At 41.8% G+C, this 20,113-nt stretch overlaps 1 protein-coding gene across 2 annotated transcripts; it reads left to right on the top strand.

Annotated features, from left to right (window-relative positions):
* The first annotated feature begins 6,140 nt into the window (after positions 1 to 6,140).
* Positions 6,141 to 18,443, top strand: LOC134447504 (uncharacterized). Of its 2 annotated transcripts, XM_063196988.1 has the most exons (10): positions 6,141 to 6,830; positions 7,552 to 7,665; positions 8,277 to 8,357; positions 8,561 to 8,619; positions 9,082 to 9,159; positions 9,375 to 9,467; positions 9,745 to 10,114; positions 12,239 to 12,442; positions 13,025 to 13,149; positions 17,928 to 18,443. In XM_063196988.1, the coding sequence occupies exons 1-10, from the start codon at positions 6,278 to 6,280 to the stop codon at positions 18,249 to 18,251; spliced, it is 2,001 nt and encodes a 666-aa protein (XP_063053058.1). In that variant the 5' UTR covers positions 6,141 to 6,277; the 3' UTR covers positions 18,252 to 18,443. The 2 variants fall into 2 exon arrangements, with proteins under 2 accessions (XP_063053058.1, XP_063053060.1); XM_063196990.1 differs by lacking the exon at positions 8,277 to 8,357.
* The last annotated feature ends 1,670 nt before the right edge of the window (positions 18,444 to 20,113 follow it).

Here is a 20,113-nt window from a genome sequence, read left to right as displayed (position 1 = left end):
AGCTGGAGCCAGAGACACAACAGAAAAATAATATAATGATGAAAAACATTTTTGCGATGTACAGGCTAGTAGGCCTATGCGCAGGACGCGTGATGGTTAGGCCTGTATTGGAGCGTGCGTCCGCCTTATAAAATAGAGATGAAGTTCCCTTTATGTTATGGACTCAACTTTATAGCCTAAATAAAGGCTAAAGTCTCTGGAATCAATAACCTATTTTACCCTTTCACATAGTAATATGCATAAGGGAGCAAACGGTCCAAAGCAGTGTTCTCACGCAAACTGTTGCGTATTCTGGCAAGTGTAATGAGCTGAAGCGCGCACTCTCCATACCGGGTTTTACGCATGTTGAATACACATTTCGCTTTGGTGTATTTGGAACATTAGTGATATTGTTGGAAAGCAATATGTCCGGGTAGATACACCTAAAGGCTTGAGATGAACTGTGAAACTGATGCTGATCGTAAGAACTGTCAATGTTCTCGATGACAGTTGGTCTACCCCTTCCCATCGAAGATATCTGTCCCGGTCGCACAGCTGCACTTCTGTTGGATTAGGACGCTATAATAGGCTATATGGCCAAATACAATCAAGTGTTAAGACCAGGCCTAAGCACATGAAATGTTGTTTCGAAAGTTAAATTGGTTGATAGGTTTAAGTAAAAAAAATAGACGGTAAATCATTCTTCTACCCCCCTCTAGGACGCCCTACTCAATGGTGGTGACGCGTATGCACATGCTTGTGGCGCTTGCTTGATATGGATAGCCCACGCAACCATCTCACAAATTCCTCGCACAGTCATCACAGATCGACCACATCGTTGAAGTGTAGCAACGTTCTGTATATTGCATCAACAATGCCTGCAAAGTCCGTTTGCCTCCAAAGAAACCATGTAATGAAGGCTCAACCAGCCTTCCAGGATTTACTCTCAGGTCACCCGAATTCTGAATAAACAAAAGACGCAATTCAGAAGGACATTTTTCTTTATTGCTTTTCTCTCTTTTCTAAGATTCAACATTTCATTTTCAGTACCTACAAAATAGCAAAATATGGCGCTTCGTTCCATTTCATAAGTGATATTCAAGCGTAAATCATCATAAACGAGTCCTTATTCCTTTCGCGTGTGATATCCAAAATAGAATAATGAATGAACGAAAATATACACGGACCGATATACCGTCTGATTCACACCAGCAAAGGTAGATACCTAGCGACGACCATGAGCATAAGCAAACGCGTTTCAGACACAGCCAATGAAAATAAATGACAGAAAAGTAGAAGAATGAAAAAAAACATCCTTGGCATGTGCAGAGCAGGCATAGTAGCCTAGGCCTATGCGTGGCACGATATGGCCAGGCCAGCCTCAAGCATGCAGAACGACCGATGACGAGCAACATTATGGACATAATTTGATCAATCTTAAGGTTACTTAAATCGATAGCCTTCATAGCTTATTGTAGGCTACATTTTCACACGTAGGAGATACACCTTAGGGAAGAAATAGTCTAAATCAGTGGTGAATGCGACAGGCATGGTTAGCAGGGCTGGACTGGCCATCTGGCGTACCAGGCATATCCCGGTGGGCCCTCGCGTCTTTCGAAATAATAATAAAAAATTATATACATTATTTTTTTTGTCTGTGACGGTAAAAAAATAAGTGCAGCAATACAATAGCCCCATACGACTTCTGTTGCTGTCGATCAACATCGACGAAGCACGTGAGCGAGAACTTGTTGTCACGATGTGGGTGTTATTAAATACAGCGCATTTAAAGTCGGCCACAAATATGAACGAGACGATGAGCTCGCACCGGTTTGCTCTACTAACACACCGCGTGTGAGGAGTGGGGGGACAGGCAGTGAGGAGGAGCTGAAGTGGGGACCTGCGCAAACTTGTGTAGAGGTGTGAGACAAGACCCATATACACACGTGAGTGAGTTGTTGACCAACCAGTTCATGGGCGCGTGACCTCGGAGGCAGTCCACAGACGAGCGTTGAAGGGGATAAGCAACTGCAGAGGTTGCAAGATCTGACTGCAGTCGCATTCATCCCGCGATAGTTTGACACCATGTGACATGTCACCTCGTCGACGCAACATCACCGAAATTTTGAAGTTTGACAGGAAATCTAACCGTCATTCAGCATTTTCATCCAGGGTGCATTGCTGTCTAAATGCGCATGCATGCGTTGACGACAAGTTGATAGCGCCTAATGGTGTACTTACAGGGACTTATACAATCTGTGCAGATCTAAACCATAGACATAGGCCATGTCTCAAATGCCGCACTTGTGCACTTCGGGCACTGTTTTTCAGTGCCTAGGGCGCTCACGCTAAAAATGTCATTTGAGCCAGTGCACTGAAAGTGCCAGGATGATCCCCTAACAATGGCGGGAAAATGCAGTGCTTGAATGATGGACACTGCACGCACTAAATGGCGGCCATGTTGACAATGTCACGGAGGAAATGTGGCATTCAGTTCAGTAGAAGAGTTTGGTCAACAGTCCCCTAATTCTGTAAGTAATGTTGATGGGACACCAACCTTTTCATGCCAACCAAAGTATTGTATGCGTGATTGTTGTCCTTTGGGGTGAAGGACATGGAAATACCAGCACCAGATGCTGTGCTTTGTAAACGTAGCCAACTCGTATTTTGGCGAGCTAATGCCATGCTCAGCCGTCACTTCCAGCGAGGGCACAGTGCATAGTCCTCAAATTTTTCCACGACACTATGCACTAAAGACCTCAGTGCACTGTGTGCACTGTGCACTGACTGTCAATGCACTGACAAAAGTGCGTAATTTGAGACATAGCCTATGTCTATGATCTAAACCAGGGGTGTCAAACTGAAATTGACTGAGGGCCAAAATCAAAATCTGGAACGAAGTCGCGGGCGGTACTCAACAATTATTTTTAAAAATGGACTAAAATTGTGCACAATTGAGCAAATTTCATGTTCAAGTTGTGTTACGCTGTACACTACGGGTGTATGTGGGCCAACTGTAATACACATTTGAAATGATCTCGCGGGTCATAAAATGGGTCCGCGGGCCAAATTTGGCCCCTGGGCCTGAGTTTGACATCCCTGATCTAAACCGTCTCTGATCTGTGGTACTGCAGCTGGTTAGCTATGTAGCAACCCAATGTAAGTAGGCTGCCGGATGTGAGTGCCCGGATATCCGCCCGAGTATTTACGTCTATTTTACCTCAGCTACTCGATTTCGGTCGTGTATTTACGACAGTTTAACCTCAGCTACTTGATTTTGGTCCGATTTGAGTCTGACTGAAGATGGCAGGGACATGGGTGCCGTGCGTAAAGAGCCCACAGCACATCGCCGATTCAGCGACACCAGAGAGTTCCTTGATCTCCCAATCAAAAGTGGCCCGTGACCAATAATAATTAAAAAAAAAATGAAATTATAACTTAAAACCTTATTGATTTGGGTGTGAAAATTAAACTGTCTCAACCGGGGCACCTACTTGATTTGGGTGTGAAAGTTAAACCGTCTCAACAGAGAATCCATGAAAAGATAACGGTGTTACTTTCTCGTCAGCATTCTTTTGTTTTTATTATCCAGGAGGACTGAACTGAAAATTGCAGCAGTCACCTTGCACAGTTCTTGCTGCTCTGAACGTGCGTGTCTAAGCAAATCATCCTGCACATTCGCAATGTTAAATGAAAAAGTTAACACAAGACTAGCCTATAAAATTGATGTCACAGACACTGGAATAGGCCGTTTCGGAAGGCATTAAAGTCACGAGTTTACCCAGTCTAAATGTATCTAAATGTATCTACTCGGGAAGTTTCTGAGTTCTAGCCTTCTAGCCTTCTCCCCACGGAGTTAGAAAACAGTTATGCCGCCTATTGTGTAGCCTAGTTATTATTTGGTGGTGCAAAAACAAGACGCGAAACCATGTTGCATATTGTGCCGTTATTGTGATGCCGAAACAACAAAGCCAGATTGGTGACTATAGCCTGCCTAGTACATTTGAAGAGTTCAGATGCAAAACCCCCTAACTCCATTTCTGAAGACCTGCACTTTTATATTTTTAGAGAAACCTGTTGTTGGTTTGGTTTACATTCATGTACTTGATAATACATATTAAAGTTATATTACATGAATAAAATTTTTAAAATGGCAATGTTGATAGCTTTGTATTAAATAAAAATGAATTACGATTATTTTCTGAAATGGCACTTAGAGGGTTTTGCATCTGAACTCTTCATTTAGACATAGCCTACTCATTTGATTGTCCTATGTACATTTAAAAGTGTCAGTGAGTGCAGAATTAAACTGGGCGCTGAATATAATTATTGGAGCCCTCCGTGTCTGGATATTGTACAGTCAGATGCGCGCGCGCACAACTTATTTCTGTATTAGGCTATATGAAAATATAATAAAACGGTCACAACATCAGAGGACCTTCGTGGTGGAGGATACTTGCGGCGGGGGCCGGACAATCTTAATATTATTGAAGGGACAGACCATGCACGACACTTACCGGTCTAAATGTAGCACTCAGAAAGTCTGAGTTATGCCGCATATTGTGCAGATTATTTGGTGATGCCAAACAACACGTGAAACCAGGCACATTGGAGACTAGAGCCTAGTACATTTAGACATAGCCTATTCATTTGATTGTGCTATGTAAACTTAAAAGTGTCAGTAAAGAATCAAACGGGGCGCTGAAATATTGGAGCCAGTAACCAGTCTGGTGGATATTATGCAGATGTGTTTGCGCGCGCACAACTAATTTCTCCCATCTCTGCTCATCAAGCCCCCGATCTCCAAAAAGACACGAGCACTCAGGATAACTGTTTACACGAGCTGTTTAAATAATGTGATGCACGTTCTTCATGACATGGCATGGTTTCGCCATGAATTGACTGCATTCGCACATATCGTTAAAACATCCATGATGGAATTGTCACTCTTAATGTGCAAGTATTAGATATGAAAAAAAATATCCTAAAACGGTCACAACACCAGAGGACCCGTGGTGGTGTGGTGGATATTTGCGGCGGGGGCCGAGGCCGAGTTGTTACTGTAGGCTACAATTATAGAAGGGACAGTCAGGCGACACAACGCGACTCACATCGGGTAGCTGTGGTACCGCAAAGCATTCCTGATGGTGGAAATGAATGCAAATGTATGCAAATACTCGGGCGGATATCCGGGCACTCACATTCGGCAGCCTACTTCACAGACCTGTATACTTATATCAAAGAAAATGGAATCTTGTACAAGAACGACAACTAGCTGGTGTGGCCAGGAGTGGCACTGCAGCTATGTTATCGCAGCCAAGTAAATAATGAATGGGTGCCAATGGGGCTGTACGCTTCTCTTAGAACTATCTGCCCGTGTGATTTTTTCCCTGGAAACAATGAAGTCGCGTTCGATAGATATGAGTAAGTGAAAGCATTTGCCGACACGTTTGCATCTTGTCAAGTGTTAGATTCGTGAAAATGACCCTTATTTCAACTATAGCAATGACATAACACGTGACAATCGACTTTACGGCATACGCCATTTGTTTTGTAGTTTTAAGTCTGACTTCAGATGTCGATGTGTTTAAAGTTATGTTAGGATTGTTGCGGACACCTGTTGTTTATTGCATTTAAGGTGGTGGAAAAGCGGCATGTGTACATGGGGTAAAGGAAATGACTGCGCTCATCCTTAAGAATTTGGGCACCTTCAATTAACATGTTGGACGGTGGTGGGGGTTGAGGTGTGTGACCGTAGATGTCTCTGCTAGGAGGATCAGTCAGAGTACGTCTCTCGTCAGCTCTGGTCGTGAATAGTCGCAGAGATTCCTCAGCCAGCAGGTATTAGCCGAATGCTAGCGTGTTGCAGGACAAAACTAACACGTCTTTGGGAGAACAAAGCCATGTCAGGAACCTTTAACTTCACTTCTAATACAACTTCCATGATAAGGTACAGAATGTGCACACATCTTTACAAACCAGAGAACAGAATCGTCACAAATCCCTGCTGAGCCATTTAGCCCAATAGGCTCCCATTCATCTTTTACTTGGCTGCGTGCGCCAACGGGGCTATAATGGGAGCCAATGAGAGACGGCTATCTCATAGCTTAGAACATTTCTGCTTATATTGGGTTGCTACAGGCGACAATGAGCACTTCCGTCAGTTTCTCTGGAGCTTCCTGTTTACAGTGGAGCCAAAGATGGGTTCTTTGGTAGGCTACAGCGCGCCACCACCACAGTTTAATCAGAACTAGCTCGGTGGTGGAAGTGCCACTATTCCTCCCGTCACGCGTTTGAGATGGCTCACTTCATGAAACCCGGTGAAGATACCAGCATAGTTGATAAAGGCTTGAAAAATAAATGGCGCTGGGCATGGCTGGATGAGATAGGGCTCGACGGCAAGCCGTTTAGTAGTTGGTGCAAAAAGTTACGAGAGCCAGGTGTTCTCTTCTGTACGCTGTGCCACAAAAAGTTTCGGTACGCATCCAGCGGGAAAAAGGTAATTCCTCGTCACGAGCAAGACCCGGAGCACAGAGTTGCAGCTGCTCGCGCTGCTACACACGCAACGCTCATGCCGGGAGAAACAAACACAGCTGTGCCAGCGGCATCAATTGACCGTGCGGGTGACCTGAATACACGCGTATGCGCATTCATTGATGAGCCAGATCTGTCTGACAAGCCCCTGGTATATTTGTGCAAAAACGTAGCTGAAGACAAAATGACAAAATCTAATCAACATTCCAGCTGTTTAAACACACAGGACAAAACACTAAGCTTCAACATCGATGAAGCCTCCCACACAAATATGGATGAAGTTGAGCATCGAGTCTGCGGGACAGATTTGGTCACAGGTGGGCTGTTTTTAAAAAGGCCAATTCCCTCCCTCCGACTGCAACAGAATAATTTCCCCCCTTATTTCTTAGCTTCTATTGTATCTCTGTAACTTTTAATCATTTCAGATCATGGGAATGGAATGGTAGATGGAGATAACAACTAGTCATCAAATAAAAAACACAACAATGGCTGATTTAATGGCTGATTTCATTTATTACGGGGAAAAGGCTGTCTGAGCCTACAATGATCTCATGTGATACAGCAAATGCCCCCTCTCAACCAAATAACTTGTATCACCCTCAGCAGCAACAATTTTACTTTTTCACACAGGGTCATGCACAATCACTTTTTCACACATGCTCATTCAGGTTTGGATGCCATTTTTCTCTTAACAAATGAAATAATTACTGAAAAACTGCACTTTATGTTTACTTGGGTTATCCTTGATTAATTTATACATTTGTTTGGTGATCTGAAATATCCATTTTGGAACATTTTTGAGAAATTGAATTTTTTTTCTATTGGGTATTGCATTGCAAAATGCATTTTATATAAGTTTCAAAAGTATGTTCTCAAAATATTTAAATCACAAGAATTCCCACATAGACGATATGACTTCTTTACCGTCAGTTTCCAATAATAAGAAGCAAAAGTAAAAACAATGTTGGATAGGCTACCTTGTTTTGTAACAAAACTTAAAGTTAACAAAGTTATTGAATTATTTCTCTTGTCACACAGGCCCGCCAAATCACGACCCTAAGGACCCCGATTTTGCTCCATCACCATGCCTGGCATCCCATGCTGCACAGTCCAGTGCAACTCCTTCTACTGAAACAACAGAGGATAACACAGGTACAGTAGGTATCAACAAGCAGTGGAAAGAGGACAGTTGACTCCTTGTTTACATATAGCCGGGTATTTAACAAAATAATGTATCTTCAATCACACTGGCGAATCCACAGAAGTGGACAGCTTAATGTGTCATGCCTTTGCATGGCAGTGTAGAGGGAAGGGAAAAGCTCTGAAAAGTTCTCTGTTTTAGTTTGTTCAGTTGCAAATGTGTAACCAAAGTTTTCAAAAACGTTTCCACTTTGCCAGATTTTTAAAAAGAAAAAAAAAAAGAAAATCACTTTCAGAGCGAAAATCTCTGTGAATTCAAGCAATGTACACAACGGAGGGAAATGTCTCTGTTTTTTTTAAAGTTGGTGTATGTGTAAACAAGGTCTTAAGTGTTTTAGTAGTCTCCACCAAAGACAAGGATTCAAGTTTATTTATTTGTTAATGTTTTCTTGTCCAAAGCATTACATGTAGTATGTTTGCCCTTTGAAATGTTTTCCCACCCAAATCCCACACTGCACTAAAATATTAAGTTTTCATAATGCAGTACAACAGTTTTTGTCAGTAAGGGGATTTGGTTGTAGATGTAACAGAAGTGCATTAATTAATGCCCATGTTTCCTTCAGGTTTTGTGAAAATAAAGATGGAGGAGGACTATGAACATCTAATGATTGACAAACCTTTGAGTTGTGAGGATAACGCCACAGGTGTAACAAAATATGCAGCTTTGCATATTCCCTTGAAAGACTATTCATTATTTTACATCTATGTGTTTATATTTTACTAAATATTATATGTTTCAATATGGAGTACCTTCTCTGCAGATAATGTTGGTAAATGTGTTCGCATTGCATGACTACTTATTGTGCCCATACTAATAATCGCTTGTCTCTGCATTTTCTACACACAGAAGACCAAGAGAGAGATGGTAGCAGGTTGCGTACCTCTTCCTATATTGAGAAAGAGAAGGTAGGGTACATTATGTGTGACTGGATGAAGACTGAAAGTGTAGTACCAACTCTTTTTAAAAGTTGTAACTGCAAGAAAAGAAAGAATGCAGTGCCCTTACTATTTTTTGTGTGCGGAAAATATTGAATCCAAACATGACCTGACTCGTCTGATCCTAATGGGTACATAAATAACTGGATTGATAACGGGGACCTCGTTTTTACCATCTGAAGACTCTTAACGTCTCTCTCCGTGTCACTTCTCAGCATCATGGTTTGAACTGAATGCATGTGTTAATGCATGTATGCACACACAGGTGTAAATTAGGGAACGGATCGTTGACACGTTTCATGTATTTGTTATGAAGAGCAATGTAAATGCATGTACCATAATATTTGAACAGTGCAGATGCATTGCTGCTATGCAGAGTTGTATAGGTTTTCGGTTTGATTGCAATTAAATGAGACTGTTTATGTATTTTAGGAAAAATGTTCGGGTCAAAAAGTCGCCTTTGGCGCTGATCATGCTCAAATGCTGGGAGAAATCCTTGCATACTGCCAGGTACGGTATTACTAGCGTAGACTTTATAAAAGAACAAATACGACACCCCTTGAAAATACTTACTTCTTGCTCACGGTCCAACACAATACAACTTAGTAATTGAGCAGTAATTGACCTTCAGTAGCAACAACCAGCAACTTCACTGCATGTTCTTTTCAAACCAGCATGTGACAAAATCCTCTGACAAAATCCACTGGTGGTCAATTTTATCTTAGGTTATGTATCGAGCCATGCAGAAGTTGGATGAAAAATTCGAGAGCTTAAAGGCGAAGGTGATGCATATTGAACCAGTTCAGCGTTTTCAAAAGGTAAATCCTGTTGTACTTTTACTTTACATTACATTACACTTACTGTACATTACTTATTCTTATACTTAGATTAATTATATTGCACTTCTATTCAACATGACCGACATTTATTAACGTACTGGTTACAGTCCTTGAAGTACTCTGGTGTCTTGCTCATTTTTTTTTTCATTTTTTTTGCAAATTGTTTAGGTCAAGGTTTTAGGAATTGCCTCATTTTAAGTTATGTGGAAGGTGTTCATCCCTAATTGTATTTTTCTTTTATGGTTTCTTTTATCAGGCTACTTCAAACACAGTCCTACCTCTGTCCAGCAGCTCAATGGATATCCCAGTTAGAGTTGACACGTGTCCAGCACCAGATCTCCCTACCATGTCCATGCCAGAGATTGGGCATGTCTTCTCTCTATCGCCCTCTGCTGGCTTGCCGGTGAAGAAGCTTCCATCACAGTCTCCAGCAGCTGCCCCGCGAGTCTGTAGCCCCACTGGCCTGCCCATCCTTGGCAACGCAGTGACTAGTAGTGCTGCTGCCCCCGCTTATGCATCACATGTCATGCCTATTGAAGGGGAAGAGGATACGGACGTGGAAGAAAGTGAACAGAGAGTTGCAACCAGGAGGAAAAGCAGGAGCAAAAAAGCCACGGCAACTCTCAGTAGGTTAAGCTAATGATGACCTGTAGTGTCCCTACACATTTTATTTCTATGTTGCTATATTCTTATTTCATTTTGAAAGTATTTTTGTTTATTTTGTACAAATTACTGTTAACTGTAACCATCACATAGTATTAATATGTGGAGGGCAGGTGTGTTTTAATGGTTATGAAAGAATCACAGGTTCAAAAATGCCATGTGAGTAAGATGAATTTCCATGGGGGGAAATACACTTATTCTTTACGCCTGTAATATGGTGTTCATACAGTTGAGGACGATATTATTAGCCCCCCCTCCTGAAATTAGACATTTCTCTTGATTTCTCAGTAAGAATTACCCTTATTGACCGTTTCTGTTATTCTGGAAACAAATACACTGATGGAGATAATGTTCAATGAGTTGAATTTGGATTTTTCTATTGTTACGATGAGTTTAAACAAAAAATGGCAAAAATGACAAGGACAAAATTATTAGCCCCCTGATCATTAATAGTCAACATGGCGCCATTTATGAACCAAAACTGATAACAGGCTCTGATAAGTTGCTACCTAGGTTGGCTCGTGCCCCACTAGGGATTTTGGCCCATTTCTTCACTGCAAAGTGTTCTAGCTGGTCCAAATCGCACGGATGCTGAGCATAGACATTAACCACAGACTCTTAGTGGGATTGAGGACTGGGCTATGAGCGGGTGATTCCAATGTCATGGTTTTAGTGTCCTTGAAGAACCTCTGAACTAATCTAAATGTATGCTTTGGGTTACAATGTTGTTGGAAGACCCAGCAATCCAGATTCAGACCTAGACTCCCTGTGTCTGAGGCTGAATAACAGACTAAACTTGATGCCCTTCCACTATGTGTAACTGTGGAAACTGCTTAGCCTCATTAGAGCAAAGAAGCATTGGACACCTGCCTAGATGATTGTTATTGACCTGGCCTCACCTGGAGGTTTTTTCCCCCCCAAGAAAGACAGTTGTTAGGGCTTGTCATCATATTGGGCTTTGGGGCCATCATCACAGAATAACCCCTTTACTAAAGACAGTGCATATCAGAGTGTTATTGAGCTTTGCCTGTGAGCATTTGAAAGTTAAAAATGAGTTATGAACGTCTCTGCTTTCATCTGATGATATTCAATTGCACCTGCTTTGATGCATGAGTTCTGCTTCTGTCAGGTGAAGAAAGGAATAGGCCTTGAATCGTTATAAGATGGTTTCCACAATTAAACATGGTGGTGGATGCATCATTCTGTGGCAGCCTCAGCCACAGGAAACCTTGTTTGGGTGTACGGCACCATACAAACTGAAAATTATGATAGAATGTGGAAAGTGACCTTGCAAAACTATGCTCATAGAGGGAGTTAAGATCTTCACTGGATCTTTCAATAAGATAATAACCCAAAACTTGCATCCAAAATAGTTCAAATGTTCTTCAAGGATACTAAAACCATGGTCATGGAGTGGTTCAGACCTCAATCCTTTAGATAGTATTTGAAGAGTGCTGAAAATGAATGTCCATCCTCAACATCCATGCAATTTGGAGCAGCTTAACTATTTGCAATGAAATAAATGGGCCACAATCCCTGGTAGGACATGTGCCAACATAGTTAACAACTAATCAAAGTGCCTGGTGTCAATTTTTGTTCATAAATGGCACTGTATTGACTGTTAATGATAAGGGGGCTAATAATTTTGTCCTTGCCATTTTCACACTTTTTTGTTTAAACTCATTGTGAAAATGGAAAAGTCCAAATTTAATTTATTGGATACTATCTCCATGGTGTATTCGTTTCCAGAATAACATAATTTTTTTTAATAATGATCATTCTCAATGATCAATGAAGAGATATGTCTAATTTCAGGAGGGGGGCTAGTAATATCGTCCTCAACTGTATACCGTAACCTGTTAACAGAACAAACTGTTAAAGTGGTATGCTTAACTGCACACAGCACAGAATTGTGTTTTTTTGGTTTGTTAATGTAATAGGCTATTTCATGTACTACTTGCGGAATCCCACATGACGATAATTGAAGGAAGTGTGACTACAAACAACTTGTCAACTTCAGTTTTAAATCGGCATGCTTAATCGGTATAATAATCGATAATGTTATCTTCTGCCAATGTGCTGAGCAGGATGGCTGGGCAGTAGGAGGAGGGGCGTGCGCATCAGTCAGGCCAAGCTCAAGCAGGTGCAGAGGATGACCAAACCCAGCAAGGCAGTGCGCTTCCTCTTCCGGAGCATCTTCTCCCTGGAAGAGCTGCAGTGCAGCAACCTAAAGGGCAACCCAGTCAGGGGCCTGAGGAAGCTGGACCCCAATAAAATCGCTGCCATCAGAGGTACAGAAACTTAGCCTGATTATCATCACTTTCAAATCTCTTCGAGACTTGGCCTGACCAAGAGCATATCAACTAACGTTCTCAAACGGCATGGTTGACCTACCTCCCTTGGTTTGCTACTGGTTGAGGGCAGAAAAGGCTGAGCCAAAGTTTAAACCAAACATTTCTTAGTCGCAATAGAACGTCTCTGCTTAAACCACGAACACTCAGAACCGTTGGAGATGCTCAAAGTTAATTGGTTCCCGACAACGTGGGCGGAGCTCAGAATGTACCTGAACAAGCTCTTTGCCTGAGTAGTAGCAAAGCCGAAGGTGTTACATCATTACAAGGGCAGAGCATGGGTAAGAAACTAGCATCGGCTAACACTAACACATTACTTGATTATCTGGAAAATGTAGAAGCAGAAGGGTCAGTCCAAGAAAATTAAAACGTTTCATAATGGATTTGAAGTCACTCATGTCCGAGTTTTTGCTCAAATGTGACGAAATTGTAAACAGCAAAGAAATAAACATAAATTCTGCCCTCGTCAGATCGGATACAGGCCTACCTGATAATAAAACACAAGTTAATTTCTGTCCTCAGAATGGATGGCTAGACGGTTCCCAGATTGTGACCTGAGAGAGAAGGGCGGAATAGACTGGAAGAAATGTAGATGTGTCATGAACTCCACCACTCGCTACCTACGCCTCATGGCCAAAAGGAGAAAGGTGGGTGCCACAAGTGTGAAAAATTATTCTGTATTCTGTATTATTCTGTATTATCATTCTGTATTTGCCATGCACAATATGCAATTATAGAGGAAAGAGAAGTATAATGCAAATGTATGTCTGATTTTAAGTTACTCCCAGTATTTGTGATATTAGGCAGCAACAGCAAAGAAGCTGTTACCATAGGCAACATCCCAAAAAGAGTCATCCCAAAACACAATTGCAATTGCATCCATTTTCTTTAAAGGTGCATTATTTTTAGTAGTTTATTTCAAGAATTCATGTTAACCATTCACAAATGTTGAAATTTTCATGAATACTTACCACGACCTTTAAATTCCAAGTATTCATTATGACTGGGAAAATGGTACTGTTCATCCATGAAAAGGGGGAACTTTTCCATGGTCTGCCATCTTGAATTTCCAGAAATAGACATTTTTAACTGAAAAACTTATGTACTTTGGTCATACTAATAAATATTAGTTTATTACTTAATAATATTCATGAAAAGATCAAATTTGGCAATAGACCCCTTTAGAGTTTGTAAACAGGTATGAAACAGGCTGCGTGCGCACTGCTGCCTCAAAATCGTCCATGCTCCGTTCACTTGTACAGAGACTCGACAGGTGTTTTTTCCGAAATAAGATAACGGATGCTCACGCTAACCTCAGATATGCAGTGGGCACCACGGACACGGGTATTCCTAGCGATGTCATCAGTCCAGTCGGTAGTGTAACAACAAACACCTACTGTGCTTCTGGATCAGCCACTTCCCTCTCAAAATAGCATAACAAGTGTACTTTTTGGAATTTCTATTTTTATTTTTTACACGCTTCAGAGCGGCAGTTTTCTCTCTTTAGTGTCTGCACGGTCACCCAGTATTCCATGCAGCTTCACCACTCCCAATTTTACCCATATCTGCAGTTCTCCTAGTGGCCGCTGTCGAGATACGGGACTCACTAGTTTGACGCCGTGTCGCCCGAGAGGGCTGTACTTGCGCCTTACGTCATTCAGAGTGACAGCTGCCCCACGGTGCAGAAAAGCAAATGGCGCACTTGTGCAATTCATGCACTATGTTTCAGTGCGTAACTAATATGGGCAGATGCACTGAAACATGAACACTGAAGTGCACAAGTGCACCATTTGAGATTTAGCTGTGTTTTCAGTAATTCAAGTAATTTTGCAAACAACACCCTGATGCAACCGCATTTTTATTAGCAACTAGGCCTAATTATTTGTTAAACGTAGGCTACCCTGCGCTGACGTCCCGTTATTGCAAACGAGGCATAGGCCTATTTGAAGCATTAGAGTTCTAAGTTTGATCGCAGTTGCCTTGAATCGTGAATTAACCTTAATAATTATTTTTGTAGGTGGCCAACATGTAACCTAATAATACAAAAAATGCATACCCTAGGCCGATGCAACTTTATCTTGACAAGATCTATACAAGAAGCTCGCAGTTGCTTTGAGTCCAGAAGCTGGCATATTAGACGCATCAGCGCTCTAAGTTTGGAAATTGGCTCGTGGTTGCTTTGAGTCAAGGTCCCATTATTGCAAACGAGGCGAAGCAGTTTGTGAATTAAGCTAAATTATTACAGTAGCCTATTTTTGTAGGTGGCCAACGTGTACATTATTTGGTCAAATGCAATGTAGGCTACTATCTATCAGCACATTGCATAATATGCCTACCCTGCGCCGATGCAACTTTATCTGGACAAGATCTTTACAAGAGTCCAGAAAGTCCCGTTATTGCAAACGAGGCATATTAGGAGTTCTAAGTTTGCTCGCAGTTGCCTTGAGTCGGTTCCGTTATTGCAATCGAGGTATATTAGCAGTTTGTGGATTAACCTAAATAATTATTTTTGTAGGTGGCCAACATAACCTAATAATAAAAAACAATTTATTAGACCGACTAATAGCCGAACAGTTTGCCGTGTGCCACTGATTTAGAATTGAAAATGAGGCGTATTAGAATTGAGGCGTATTTATGATTGAGAATTAAAGAAATGTTTTTGTATGTGGACAAAACAACCCTCGTGCACGCCGATTGAGAATTAAAGTAGCCTAATGTTTTTGTGTATCGACAAAACCACCCAGCACTACAGCCAGAGAGAGTAGGCCTAGAGAGAAGAATCTCTGCTACAGCTGTGCACGAGCTCCCAAGTCCACGAGTACGCACAACCCAAATCCCGCCCATCCGCACAACCCAAAACCCGCCCATCCTGGCCGACACGGCGTCAAACTAGTGAGTCCCGTCGAGATACGGCTCTGAGCGCAGCAGCCCGTTCTTCTGAATTGAGTCTGCACTCCCCCTAGAGTGCAGTACCACCCAGAAAAGTGGAGTCTCTCGTAATTTCCTTACACTATCTGTGGTGTGTTTGAGTCGACGATGCGCACGCATTCATGAGGATGTCGACTCTGAACGGGTCTACAGGAATACACAGCAATGCGGGGCCAAGCAGTAAACTTGCCAAAGTCGCCACGGCAACAGAAGGAACTGCAGCGGACCCTTTGGCCCAAATCTCGCCAATGTTGGTGTGCATTCCTTGGAGGGGAGTGTGCTCACATGAACCAAGTTTATTTTGAATCCCTTAAAGGGCTGCCGAGATATAAGCTCACTTCCTGTTACCTGTTGGTGGCGCTAGAGAGTTTGAGCTGGGAATCTGGATTTTTTTTGTGGGAGGGACCTCACTTCCTGTTTTGCCACTTTTACGACAATTTTGATTGGCTGTCACCTCCAAACGATAAGAGGTATCAAAAATTCTTTGGATACCCTACTGCCTATCAGTCTGAAGATGATGTGTACCTTTTTGCAAGTCATTCTGACAAAAATTGTGTGACAAGTAGCATTTTATTGAATTTGACAAAATTCAAAATGGCGGAATTTCCCTTCTGCGTTGACATAACGTCATATAGTGCGTTGGATTCGGCTTGGCCCAAGGATTCTAGTGATAATAGTATATTTTACATTGTGCATATGGTTTAAAAGCTACAGGCAAAATGTAGCTTAACTTCTGACCTGTTGGTGGCGCTACAGAGTTTGAGCTGGGGGTCTGAATTTTTTTGTGGTAGGTCATGGGATCAACTACTTTGTTTGTACAAAATCCCAGCCTAATTCGACAAACGGTTGCTGAGATATGACCTCACTTCCTGTTTCGCCACTTTTACGACAATTTTGATTGGCTGTCACGGCTAAACGATAAAAGATATCCAATATTCCTTGAGACCCCATGTGTAGCTCAGTCCAGATATACTATATACCGAATTGCGGGTGAAATGGTTACAAATTGTGGGAGAAGTAGCATTTTTCTTTAATTTCACAAAATACAAAATGGCGGGACAACTATCCAGGCAGAAAATGACGTCATATGGTGCGTTGGATTCGTCTTGGTCCAAGGATTCCAGGGATACCAAGTTTATGAAAATTGGCCCAGCGGTTCAAAAGTTACAAGCAGAAATGTACCTGCAACTTTGACCTGCTGGTGGCGCTAGAGTATTGGGGCTGGGGACCTATAACTCGCTGTGGGTAATGTTGATGCTGCCTCAAATATGTCTGCCAATTTACAGCATTTTCCTATGTACGGTTCTATGGGCTGCCATAGACTTACAGTGAATTTCAGAAAATTCAAAATGGCGGAATTTCCCTTCTGCGTTGACATAACGTCATATAGTGCGTTGGATTCGGCTTGGCCCAAGGATTCTAGTGATAATAATATATTTTACATCGTGCATATGGTTTAAAAGCTACAGGCAAAAATGTAGCTAAAATTTTGACCTGCTGGTGGCGCTACAGAGTTTGAGTTGGGAGTCTGAATTTTTTTTCATTAGGTCAGGGGATGGACATCTATGTGTGTACAAAATCCTAGCCGAAACCGTCAAAGGGTTGCTGAGATATGACCTCACTTCCTGTTTCGCCACTTTTACAACAATTTCGATTGGCTGTCACGGCTAAACGATAACAGATATCAAATATTCCTTGAAACCCCATATGAAGCTCGGTTGAGAGATACTATATACCGAATTTTCGGGTTTTTGAAAATTTACCCAGCAGTTCAGAAGTTACAAGCAGAAATGTACCTGCAACTTTGACCTGCTGGTGGCGCTAGAGTGTTGGGGCTGGGCAGTGCTTAATTTGTCAAGCGGGAGGTCCTGGAGCGCACAGGATGGGTGGCTCCCCCACGAGGGGGGGTCTGTGATGTCTTTCCCTGAGGTTCCATCCAAGGTTCCGTAACTCTCGTCTGAGGTTCCGGAGCTAGCTCCCCCTTGCTCCCCCTCAAATTAAGCACTGGGGCTGGGGACCTATAAATCGCTGTGGGTGATGCTGAGTCTGCCCCGAATGTGTGTGCCAATTTACAGCATTTTCCTACCTACGGTTCTATGGGCTGCCATAGACTTGCTAAGGAGAGGAAAGGTGACATAATAATAAGAAAACCAGCTAACACTATAGGGGCCTTCGCCAGCTTCGCTGCTTGGCCCCTAATGAGCAGCATCGTTGCAAATACCCACTCTGGCCACCATCCTAGACAGTGCACTGGGGGGCGCTGTGGTACAACACACTAACCCCACCACATTTGGGCTTGCATGCCAACAGGGACCCTGGTTCGAGTCCGACCAGGGTCATTTCCGGACCCTCCCCCGTCTCTCTCTCCCAATCATTTCCTGTCTGTTCTCCACTACCCTGTAATAATAAACGCTGGTAGGCCCCAAAAAATACTTTTAAAAAAGTGTTGACTATTTAGCCCGTAATTGACACATGCTCCCCCTGTTTGTATTCTCAGCTGAAAATGGAAAACATCAGCAAAGTCTCAGTGTGTCAAGACATTGAGGATTCACAATCACACCCCGAGCAATACCCTGTCATGGATGAGTCTACAGAACCTTGTGAAGCTGACAACCAGAACCACTGCGCAAAGGGTTTTTACAAAGCAGCAACGGACAAATTGGTAGAGCCATGCGCTGCTGAGGTTGACGTGGAGCTGTCGGTGAGCGAGGAAGAAGATGACGCACTGCTGATAAAACGCTTGAAAACCGAGGAGGAAGGTGGCACCATATCCTGCCAAAACATGTTTAAGATGAACAAGCCCTGCAAGAAAGGAATCTAAGAAGACTACTGCCATTTCGAAGGAGAATGGTGAGACGCCAGTCACACAATATGTTGTTGCTAATTTATTCGTGGGAACTGTGTGTGAACTGTGTACATGAGCTATTACTACTACTTGAAACTATGCAGTGTTTTGTTGTTCCACACACAATTTCGTTGACGACAATGACAATAAAATCTTGGAAATCTGAAATCATTTGTGGATCATTTAGTTCAAAGAAAAGTGTACATGGGCCAGTGACGAATAGATAATAATGCAGACTTCAAAAATGTCTTCATAAAGTATATTAATAATAATAATAATAATAATAATAATAATAATAATAATAATAAATTTTATTTTTGAGCGCCTTTCAAAATACCCAAGGACACTTTACAATCAAAACAAATACATAACAGTAGGGAAAGTACAACAAAGCTTCAGTGAATTAACAATAGGAGAGTAATTAAAATGCAAAAATAAAATAGAAATAAAAGTACAATAAAAATAAATGTTTTCAAATAAGAAAAAGAAGTAGAATGCATTTGAAAATAAAACAAAATGAGGGGGAAAATAATAATATGTAAAATAAAAATAAACTGATAATTAAAATAAAGTGGAAGTGCCTGTCAATGAAGTGGGAAAGCAGAGGTGAAAAGGTGTGTCTTCAGCTTGGATTTAAAAGTAGACAGTGTAGAACACTGACGAAGTGACAGTGGGAGTGAGTTCCAAAGTTTGGGGCCAACAACACTAAATGCCCTGTCGCCCATGGTGCGCAGGTACAGTCCCAGGAAAAAGTTTGTACACCCTTTGAAATTTCTTACATTTCTGTCAAAATTGGTCATAAAGCATGGTCTGATCTTCCCCGAAATCACAAGAAGGAACAACCAGAGTCTGCTTTAACTAATTCAACCCAAACATTTACAAGTTTACATATTTTCATTGGCCATAAGATGTAAACATTCACAGGACAGCAAGGCATAAGTAAGTACACCCTTGCATGCAATAGGTTTTAACCCTAAGTTTGTCGCAATAACCTCAACCAGATGTTTCCTGTAGTTGCAGATCAGATTAACAAAACAATCTGGATGTATCTTGACTCCCTCTTCTTTAGAAAACTGCCCTTCTTCAGCAAGGTTTCTGCGATATCTGGAGTGAATAGCTTTCTTGACTTCATGCCATATCATCTCAAATGTTTTTGTCAGAGCTTTGACTGGGCTATTCCAGAATGTGTATTTCATTGTTATGAAGCAATTCAAAAGTCAATTGCCTCTAAAATATGGGTTGTTGTCCCATTTCAGCACCCATCCTCTTGTGTGCTTCAACTGTGTGACAGACTACCTCACATTTTTTCTGTAAAATATCTCAATAAACTTCTGAGTTCATTGTTCCACTGATAATAGCAAACTGACAAGGGCCTGAGGCACCAAGGTAGCCGCATATAATGATGCTCCCGCCACCATACTCAAAGGTGGAGATGATGTTTTGGTGAAGGTGTGGTTCTCCAGTTCTCCTCCAAACATGATACTATGTGTTCCCCTGAGAAATTCAACTTTGGTTTCAACGTTGGTCTACAGAATATTTAGCAGTAATTTTATGAAGCATATAAATGCTTTTTCGCAAACCTCAAAGGTGCAGCAATATTTTTTTGGACAGAAACCCCATTCATTTTAGATTGGCAGAATGAACCCCATTTTTAGTTATTCTTGGTTACATCTCCACTTCTGAGTATGGTGGCGGGAGCATCATTATATGATGGCGGGAGCATCATTATATCATTATATAAAAGTTTGCTATTATCAGTGGAGCAATGAACTCAAGTTTATTGTGATGTTTTACAGAAAAAAAACGTGAGGAAGTCTGTCACACAGTTGAAGCACATA

Source organism: Engraulis encrasicolus, chromosome 4 (genome assembly GCF_034702125.1).
Source record: "Engraulis encrasicolus isolate BLACKSEA-1 chromosome 4, IST_EnEncr_1.0, whole genome shotgun sequence".
In the NCBI taxonomy this organism is placed as follows: Eukaryota; Metazoa; Chordata; class Actinopteri; order Clupeiformes; family Engraulidae; genus Engraulis; species Engraulis encrasicolus.
Note: the sequence above shows the minus strand (reverse complement) of the source record. Positions and strands in the feature narration are given on the sequence as shown.

Excerpts from the sequence above, each read along its gene's own strand:
- LOC134447504 (XM_063196988.1), top strand. The coding sequence starts at position 6,278 with ATGGCTCACTTCATGAAACCCGGTGAAGATACCAGCATAGTTGATAAA. Across the intron at positions 12,443-13,024 it reads TAAAATCGCTGCCATCAGAG|AATGGATGGCTAGACGGTTC; the intron begins GTACAGAAACTT and ends TTCTGTCCTCAG. Across the intron at positions 13,150-17,927 it reads TCATGGCCAAAAGGAGAAAG|CTGAAAATGGAAAACATCAG; the intron begins GTGGGTGCCACA and ends TTGTATTCTCAG.